Source organism: Lepidochelys kempii, chromosome 6, assembly GCF_965140285.1.
Source record: "Lepidochelys kempii isolate rLepKem1 chromosome 6, rLepKem1.hap1, whole genome shotgun sequence".
NCBI classification, from domain to species: Eukaryota; Metazoa; Chordata; order Testudines; family Cheloniidae; genus Lepidochelys; species Lepidochelys kempii.
Genome location: NC_136385.1, coordinates 79,918,807 through 79,928,888, shown reverse-complemented (window position 1 = coordinate 79,928,888; position 10,082 = coordinate 79,918,807). Strand labels below are relative to the sequence as shown.

Sequence of the window (10,082 nt, the reverse complement as noted above, 5' to 3'; positions counted from 1 at the left end):
GGTTTTACCCCCAAACTACTTTTTTATAAGCTTTATTATAAAATGCTTCTTTTGTTTCAGGTTCCAAAAGAAAAAAGTCTGAATTAATAATATATCGTGGCTGATAGGGTGCCCATAATCACATCATTTAAAAAGGACACCCACCCATCAAAGACATTGATGTGTTGTGTTAGTTTCCAAACCCCAGTTTGTATACAGCTTAATTTTTAGAGCAAAAAGGAAAAAAAAAAAAAAGACAAAATCATTTGTAGGTTGCAAGTCCCAGATCTTGTTTATTTATAAAGCAATAAATATTAGAAGAAGCACAAATAAATTGCACGGGTGTGTAAACAAACTGTACAATGACTGAAGAGAGTTCAGGAAGGATTGCTGGAAGACTCCAAGAAGCATAATGTCATCATCCTGAGTGGGAGGTAAATTGAGGAAAAGGCACTTAGAAGCACTTGCGATGGACAATGGATGGACCAGCCTCATCGTACTCCTGTTTGCTGATCCACATCTGCTGGAAGGTGGACAGAGATGCCAGGATGGAGCCACCAATCCAGACAGAGTACTTGCGCTCAGGTGGGGCAATGATCTAGGGAAGGATAAGCAACAAAATCCTCATCAGTTCAACAGTTTGAGTTTGAGTTTCCAACACTACCTGGGTTTTGTAGTGATTTGATATACCAAATTGCTACAGACTACATAAAATTATGAAAGAACTTTCCTATCTTATCACTGGTAACAACTCCAGCAGCCAGTTCACAATATATGCAATATTCTCAATAGCAATTTACAGCCTGACTCTCCTCTTCTAACACTTGCTTCTTATCAGTATAATTCCACTGACTTCAATCAAGTTATTCCCAATTAATCCTCAGCTCTTGGTCTCACTATTGAATTGTTCCCACTACCCAAACTAATTATTTAGTCCAATGCGATACTTCTTTACCCCAATTTCTGTTTCTTATGACACCAAACCCCTCACCTTGATCTTCATAGTGCTAGGAGCCAATGCAGTGATTTCTTTCTGCATGCGGTCAGCAATACCAGGGTACATGGTTGTACCACCTGAAAGGACATTGTTGGCATACAGATCCTTACGGATGTCAATATCACACTTCATGATGCTATTGTAGGTAGTTTCATGAATACCAGCAGATTCCATACCTTGAAAGGCAAGATGATAGGTCAGCAAACTATACAGGAGGGACAATTTTTGTGTAAAAGATCTGTGAGCATTTATAGCTATTATTAATAAGCATTATTACAGTGCCATAAAAGTACGTCATAAAACATAGCAAAAGATACCATCCCTGTCTTGAAAGAGTTACAATATAATAGAGACAAAACAAAACACATGACAATGATTTAGGTAAAGGGAGGGTGTGGAGAGATTATTTATTCTAAAAGTACTGGTTAATAATAATTACTATAGGAGACTAACACAAAGGAGAATCCTAAAACAAGTAAGTTTTTAAAAGGAGAGGTCACTTGCTGGAGACAGTGGGGGGAATCTTCTCAGTGTGTGTGGAGCAGAATAAAAAAAGTGCACAGCATAGAGCAGTAAGAGAGGATCAACAGAAATATATGTAGAGAGGGGGGATAGGAGGAAATGACAGAAGAGATATAAAATGAGTGGTGATTATGTAGGGCCTTGAAAGTGAGACAAAGAGCTTTAATTTCATCTGGTAAAAAACAGGAGCAGAGCAGAGCAGAAGAAGAGATTAGCAGTAGTATTTTGGATAGACTGGAGAAGAGAGAAAATGGAGAGGCCAGGCCAGAAAGGTTCAGTTATCAAGACAAGAGATGATCCAGACACGGACAAGGGGTATAGCAATGCCTGTAAAGAGGAAAGACATCAGAAGCAAATGTACATAGGTTACATTCCGAACGTATTAATTTAACAGGTGCTTCCTGAAAGCAATGAAACTAGATCTGCAACGAGATGCCAGCTGCTGAACAACTGCGTTTAACCCACAGGGTTTATGCTATAAACACTTGTTGTATCCATCAGATTTCTTTGGCTCTACAGCAGAATTTAAAATCTTAGCCATGACAGTGTTTAATTAGAAGACATATACATAGATGCAGACCTCTCTTTTTGAAACATCACTTCTCAGTGGAAGCAGCTGTTGTCTTTGAGTAAGTATAAGACATAAACCTTTCAAATACTGTCTCTGAAAAATTCACCCTGATGGAAAATCTCCCATGACACAGTGACATTCTACTAATACTAAGACATTTGTATCTGAGCAATAACATTTCTGCAAGGACAGAGTCCTATAATTATGCCACATCAGCACAATAGGAGCAATTTACGTGTGGGCCAGATCCTCAGTTAGTGCAAATCAGCAGAACTCCATTGACTTCAACTGAGCTATCCTGATTTACCATAGCTAAGAATCTCCCCTAATGTAATTACAGTAGTGGGTTTTTGTGGGGAGGGGAGGAGGTTTGGTAAAGATCAGTTTGGCATAGCTGAAAAGTAAAAGGCTTGGCTGTCATGCTTCCAGCATAAAAGTAGCCTAAACAAAGCAGACTGAGTCAGTGGAAGGCTCCCCCTTTGTAATAGGGTCTTCTGGTAGTACAGAGCCACAATAGAGGCTCCTACACCACCCCCTCATGCATCCCAGTGCAGGCACTTATCTGGGAAAAAGGAAGTGTTACTGAAGTGTTCCCATGTCCTGGGTTGTCACAGCTGCTGAAATGGCCACAGGGAGGCACTGACAGCTAGTGCAATTGCAATTCAAAGGCTGTTCTAATCTGCACCAAAAAACTAACCAAGTGCTCAGCCAGCAGCCACCTTCTCAATAGTCTTGTGCCAAGCATAGCTTAGCAGCACTGGAGAATCTAATCAATTTTTTTTCTTGTTTTTATGCCAAATTTAGCTGAATAAGTAGGTAAGGAATGGGGGCTCTCCAAGCCTTGCAGTTCACTTGGTCTCACGGTCAAAAGCGGAGTCCTTGAGGGCACTTACCAATGAAGGATGGCTGGAAGAGAGTCTCTGGGCAGCGGAAACGTTCATTACCAATTGTGATCACCTGACCATCAGGCAATTCATAGCTCTTCTCCAGAGAAGAAGAGGAGGCAGCAGTGGCCATTTCATTCTCAAAGTCCAGAGCAACATAGCACAACTTCTCCTTAATGTCACGGACAATCTCACGTTCAGCTGCAGAAACATAGAAAGTAAGTCAAGGTCTGAAGAGGGGGATTGCCAGAGGCAGAAGTTCCCTGGTGGCTTGAGAGAGATGAGGATGAGATGTACTTACCTGTTGTCACAAAGGAGTAGCCACGCTCAGTGAGGATCTTCATGAGGTAGTCAGTCAGATCCCTGCCTGCCAGATCCAGACGCATGATGGCATGAGGCAGAGCATAACCTTCATAGATAGGTACGTTGTGGGTGACACCATCACCAGAGTCAAGAACAATGCCTGGAAGAGAGAAATGACTGAGATCAGATACACTTGGAAGCATCTAACTTTTCAGAAATCACATGACCTTTCAATACACAAGTCAGTAAGAAAAGAAGATATATGTAATGTGATGTTAATCAGCATAACGCTATATTGTATTCAACAGTTAAAACGGATCTGGCTCATTCTGCCTTTGCTAGCATGGCTATTACTGAAGATTCAGAGTGATCATTCACTTGAAACAGTCACTCTCCATTTACTCCGAGCAAGATCCTTTCAGTACCTCTACTAGCACGATCTCAGTGATCATTGTCTTAAACTGAAGTCCAAGTATTTGGCATGAGTCTGCTCAAACCAATTATACCAGTGTAACTTCAGTGAGTTCATAGTAGTCACTGCGGGTTTACATCACTGTAAGTGAGAGGAGAATCAGGACATGTCTTCACTACCACTTATATCGGCAAAACTTATGTCGCTCAGGGGTGTGAAAAAACGCATCCCGAGCAACATACGTTTCACCGGCATAAGTGATAGTGTGCACGGTGCTATGTCGGCAGGAGAACTACCGCCGCTCATTGGGAGTGGTTTAATTACGTTAACAGGAGAGCTCTCCCCATCGGCACAGAGCGGCTACATGAAAGCTCTTAAAGCGGTATAGCTGCATTGGTACAGATGTGCCACTGTAAGGTCTCTAGTATAGACATAGACATTAGGCAACTGAGGCTCATTTTTAAAGCAATACGGATAAATTAATAATACCAATTTCTTATGGCCCTTTTCATCAGCAGGTCTCAAATCACTTCACAATCTTTAATATATTCAGCCTCAGAACACCCCTATGGGGTAGAGGCTCAAATAAGGCACAGAGAGGCTAAGTGACTTGCCCAAGATTTCATGAGAAGTCTGTGGCAGAACAAGGAATTGAACCAAGCTTTCCAAGTCCGATGCTAGTACCCTAACCACTGGAAAATCCTTCTGCACATTCAGTGGACTATTTTAATTTTTTACTAGTACCATATTTGAAAGACATCTATTTTACTGTGAATCTGAATGCCTTAGAGACTGCTCACAATTTTCTGTTTTCTTTTGGAGTTGAGGAGTTGAAAGGAAAAATTTCTATAGCAATCACTTATCTTTTTACCTGTGGTACGACCAGAGGCGTATAGGGACAAGACAGCCTGGATTGCCACATACATGGCTGGCACATTGAAGGTTTCAAACATTATCTGGGTCATCTTTTCACGGTTAGCTTTAGGGTTCAGGGGGGCCTCCGTGAGCAAGGTAGGGTGTTCCTCAGGGGCCACGCGCAGTTCATTGTAGAAAGTGTGGTGCCAGATCTTTTCCATATCATCCCAGTTGGTGATGATGCCATGTTCAATAGGATATTTCAGCGTCAGGATACCTCTCTTGCTCTGAGCCTCATCACCTACATAGGAATCTTTCTGACCCATGCCAACCATAACACCCTAATGGAGGAAAGTATAAAGAAACATTTTCTAGGAGGGAAACACCATTATTAAGCACAGAATTATTTATGCCAAAGAGCTAAGTATATTATTTGGGATAAAGCAGGGAGACATACATGAACTATGCCAAAATGTGGTTAAATATGGAAAGCAACATTAATTACTTTGAATATTAATTAAGTCAACACATGGCTGACTCTCGTTAAAAAATCCTACTTCATTTAATCAATTAAAGTGACAAACACAAAACAAGAAAACTCAACTAGTTCACAAAAAGAAAAGGAGTACTTGTGGCACCTTAGAGACTAACCAAAGCTTATGCTCAAATAAATTGGTTAGTCTCTAAGGTGCCACAAGTCCTCCTTTTCTTTTTGCGAAAACAGACTAACACGGCTGTTACTCTGAAACCTGTCAACTAGTTCATTCCCACATATCTAAGGCTATGGTGGAAAGCAAACCACACAATATCATGAAAAATGAAGCTATGGATAGATGGATGGGAGAAAGTTTTTATAGCTATCTCCATGACAGCGAAATACATCCACTACAATAGCCATAATCATTCACAGACTAGTAAGCAGTTACAACTGTTGCATTCTGGAAATCATGCCAAATAGTATATTTTAAATAAAAGAGAGAAGGAGGGGCTTATCTTGTGTAGTAAACAAAAAGATGAACTGTATTAATCTTTTCATCATTGAGTCCATAATATCAAACACCATCACTGAGCTTTTACATATTTTTTGGCATGGAAGTTGTATCTCTTGGGGCTGGGGAACAGTTTATTAAAAGTTTTCTATATGCTGGTTTGATGCTCACAATATGGAGAGGTAAGAGAATGGGAGAAAGAAAGAAGCATTATGGGGATATAAGAGGAAGGGGAACGTGTCTGGGGTAAGGAGTAAAGAGTTCCAGAGGAACAGAGGACATGAATCAAAGAAAAGAAAAGAAAAGAAAAGAAAAGGGAGTGGTGGGAAGGGTTAGATGAGCTGCGTGGGGAGGTGAAGGTCTATGAAAAGGTCCTCGGCTGATGTAAATTCAATTAATGGAGCTAGATGGATTTACACCAGCTGGAGATCTGTTCCATGGGAGGAGCGAGGAACTAGGAAGATGAGCTAAGTCGGGTGAAGAATGAAGTGAAGGAGAGGAGGGGGATAGTGGGGGAAGTGAAGAATGTGGGGAGAGGAGAAAGTCCATGGGGGGGGTGGGGATTGTAGAGACATGAGTGGGGAGTTGGCAAGGAATCCAGTGAGACCGGTGGGGAGGCTCAGAGAAGGGGAATCCCCCTGGGGTGAAGAACATCGGAGGGAAGGGCGCTGGGGCTCGGCAGAGAGCGGCGGGGATAAGAGGCGAGTGGGGCTCAGCGGCGGGGGGCGAGTCGGAGGGCCAGGGGGGATTTGCACTGAGCGCAGCACGCTGCTGGGCCCGTTACCTGGTGCCTGGGGCGGCCGACGATGGAAGGGAAGACGGCCCTGGGGGCGTCGTCTCCGGCGAAGCCGGCCTTCACCAGCCCGGAGCCGTTGTCGCACACGAGCGCGGTGGTCTCCTCGTCGTCACACATCTTGGGCGGGAGGCGGGGATCTGCAAGAGAGCCCCGCCGCGTGACCAGAGCCCCTGCAGCCGCCGGGGGAGGCAGCAGCCTGCAGACCCCTCCATCCTGCCCAGCCCAGAGCTCCCCCCAGCACACTCCGCTGTCTTCTGCCCGTCCAGGTCCTGCCGGAACAACAAGGGACCTGCTCCCTCCCTCCCAACTGCCCCGCGATAGATATTAGACAATCAGTCACCCTCTAGATCTCACACACACACACACACACGCACACACGGGGTAAGCTCGTGGCAGACCCTGCCGTGCAACTGTTGCCTGTTCCTTATGGCTACTGATGCAGCTCAGCGATTGCCTGCAGTAACCGCAGACGCTGCCACATCGTGCCAACACCCTTCCCCCCCCTCCTGCCCCCCCTTGAAGAGCTGAGGAAAAATATTAGCTGATTATATAAAATCTGCAGATGCACTTTTACTTCTAGCAGAGCACGATTAGAATTATTTTAAAGACACGTCTTCCAAGATCTTTTTTGGAAGGACTAGCAACTTTTGAGAGCTGCCCTGGGGGGCGGGAGGGGGATTTCAGACACAACTTCTTTGTAGCGTCTATAATTCCCCAGACAGCCAACCGGCGGCAACCAATATTATTTTAAAAGCAATGAATGAAACGATGAATGAATGAAAAGTTTCTAGGCTTCAGTCCCCCCGCCCCCTCCAGCCCTCACCCCCAAAAAGAAATAAAATTAGCCTTTGTGCTACAGGCGCAAAGCAGCCTCCTCCACAGTTGTATCTAGAAATCCAGAAATTGTCTCCTCTTTGTCAGTCTGATCTTCTCATTTCCCCCAAAGATGCCTTCAGCAGAGCAGCTGCTTTGCTGGGAAGGTGACTGATGGCTGGTCAGCGGTACTACTCACCAGATCAGCACCTACTGCGTGGAGTTCCTGAGAAAAAGCTGGGCACTGACTCAGAGGGAGATACACCAATTTATACTTCCCGAGCGGCCGTGGCAGCCAGACGCTCCTGGGGGACAAGCCAGCCACCTTTTCCTTATTTGGTCGGCTTCACACCATTGAGTAGCAGTGAAGCCATTAATGGAGCAAGGGAAGGCAAAAGTCAGAGCAGGCGAGAGCAGTCAGGGGCTCACAGGCCATGTAAGGAAAGCAAGGGGGTAGCATTCTAACAGCACATGGGATGGCCAAATAGGGAACCCATGTGAAAAATCATGCATACTTGTTCTGGAAGTCAATATTTTTAAAAAGATGAATGAAAGGAGGGTGCCCATCTTGCTGTTTTAAATAATCTGGAAGCTGTAAAAAGATCAATGAATTAAGCTCTAGCTGCCATAGTGTCTGGCATGTGTCACTGCAGTGTGGGAAGTAAGCAACTGGGACAAACCAGGAGTGAGATTTCAAGAGGATAATAGTTGGATCATTAATCTCAAAATACATTTGTTTGGTGGCGGTGGCTTCTTTGCTTTTTTTTTTTTTATTTTATTTTATTGAAAAGGATATTCAAGCAGCCCATATTTAAGGACAGCAGGTGAGCAGGCTGATGAGTGAAGCTCTCATTGGTAGGTACAATCTCAGATTTTGCTCCTGTACTAAGACAGAAGGCAGCATATTCTTCCTGTATTGCTTCAGCAAGAAGCAATGCATACTCCAATTCTCTCTAAACTTTGGTGAATACACGCAGAAAAAATTGGGCCTTCTTTTGCTTCTGGCAGGCAACAGGCAGTGCAAAGCAGGATCTGTTGGCTTACAATAACATATATAAACTCCCCATTTTTGTACTTGTAGTGCACACTGAATCAGTAATGCATAGTGATATGTATGGGAGAGGGGCTCGGGGAGAGATGGGAACAGCTTGAACAAAAACAGCCATGGTATTAATGTAATGTGGCAGTTGTTTTCCTGCTCTGTTGAAACATCCACATTGATAATTTTTTTCCAGCAGTGGAACCTAGGAGATCCATATATCTTAAAGGATTTTTTTTTCCCAGTTAAAAATAGAAAGACTGGAGAGGCATCCCTTGAGTGGGTTTGGCCTGGTATGTGAAGGCACAAATTGTCAACGTGTTTCCTAAAGGAACTTTATTATACTGCAGAGTACTGTGTCCTTCAGGAGCTCAGCTTGTAAGCTACCCAGACATGATAATGTCTGTCTCTGCTGTACACTCGGGGGAAGGAAAAATTGAGCCCAAGGGAATGGAGAGGGTGGGGGGGGGGGCGGGGAGGAAGCAGCAGCAGCTCAGTTAGTCAGATCAGTCACTCAGCTATAAATCTTGTGCATGAAACATATTAGATGCTGCAAAAGACTTCTGTCAAACACTCAAATACATCTTCAAAGATGTGAGAGGAAAGGTCTTTGAGTGTAATCAGAGCTACAGTTTTTCTGTGCTCTCATTGCGCTGAGAAATGGCTCAAACAAAGGCTGTGGTGAGTAGAAATCACTGAGGAGCCACACTATTCATTTCTATATTGCATTCAAAGGAGGTGGCAGAGGCTCTTGCACCTTAAATTTCTTCTACAGAGAGGATAGAGTCAACAAGTATTATGTAATAGCATAAATAGTTAATCAGAAGTTTAGCTCTGGATGATTTACCTGTCCCAGCCCGCTCCTCTGCTCATTTTGGGATTGTGCCCATTTATGAACACAACTTTATAGATATTGCAACAAGCATCTTAGGCACAGTTGGCTGCTGCTTTACTTTAATTCCCTTGAGAAGACCCACGTTGTTTCTGGTGAGACACAGTTACAATTTTTTAAAAATACATAAAAACTAGCCCAGATCTATATGAAAGGATGGTTCAAGCCTGTAAATTACAATGACAGAAAGAGGTCATTGCAGCGGAGGGCTGTGCTTCACATCTTCTGCTTTGGGAATCAGAGACAGACAGACAGACAGAGTTCACATTCATTAAGTTTATTGGTATTTGGTATAAAAAAATTAATCAAATCAAATATTGGTATGGCAAGGTACACAAAGTAAGTATATAGTTATAAACAGATTAGACAGAGGAAAGAGATTTATAGAAATACTTTACATAATTATATATAGAGAGATTTCTATATATCTTTTTATACATAGGATATAGAGTGTGTGGGGAAGGGTATGGTTTCAAATTAATAACAATTTTTAATACTTCATTTTCCATTTTTATTACATTTCTGATTCAGTGGCAGGTTCCCACGTGTATTGTCAAGTTGTTCTTGCCCTCTTTTTCCTTCTTCCTAAAGTCCATCTTTTCTGCAGAAATTGAATAATGTGGGAGATTACTGCTGGTGAAAAAGGCCAAAGATTAGCCTACAGTGTTATCTCAGCTGTCCTTCCATTCAGAGGTGTTACAGTATTTACAGGGAAGCCAGTTACTGATAGCCACTTTGAATTCCTCCAATCTCAGACCCTCCCTGTCACATCCTATGTTCATTTGGCTGGAAAAAGAAAGTGTGTGTCTCAAAACTGAGACAAATGAAGCTGGCACTTGTGTGCAACATTTACCAGGGACAGTTGGTCCTATGCCTGACCTTTCCTTTGTATTTCCTTTATAAATGTATATTTGCTTTCACTCCTACTTGCTCAAGTTGTAATTTTCTAATTAAAACACAACAGGGCTTGAAACTAGAACCCAGATGCCCTTGAAAGCTAAATAATCTCTTTCTCCTTACTGTACATGGC

At 43.0% G+C, this 10,082-nt stretch overlaps 1 protein-coding gene across 2 annotated transcripts; it reads right to left on the bottom strand.

The window, feature by feature from the left end:
* Positions 1–256: 256 nt before the first annotated feature.
* Positions 257–7,394, bottom strand: ACTC1 (actin alpha cardiac muscle 1). Of its 2 annotated transcripts, none has more exons than XM_073348896.2 (7): positions 7,321–7,394; positions 6,297–6,445; positions 4,540–4,864; positions 3,255–3,416; positions 2,963–3,154; positions 971–1,152; positions 257–577 (listed from the first exon to the last, which is right to left on the bottom strand). In XM_073348896.2, exons 2-7 carry the CDS (start codon positions 6,423–6,425, stop codon positions 434–436), a joined length of 1,134 nt encoding a protein of 377 aa, XP_073204997.1. In that variant the 5' UTR covers positions 6,426–6,445; positions 7,321–7,394; the 3' UTR covers positions 257–433. The 2 variants fall into 2 exon arrangements, with proteins under 2 accessions (XP_073204997.1, XP_073204996.1); XM_073348895.2 differs by lacking the exon at positions 7,321–7,394 and adding an exon at positions 7,166–7,296.
* Positions 7,395–10,082: the final 2,688 nt, after the last annotated feature.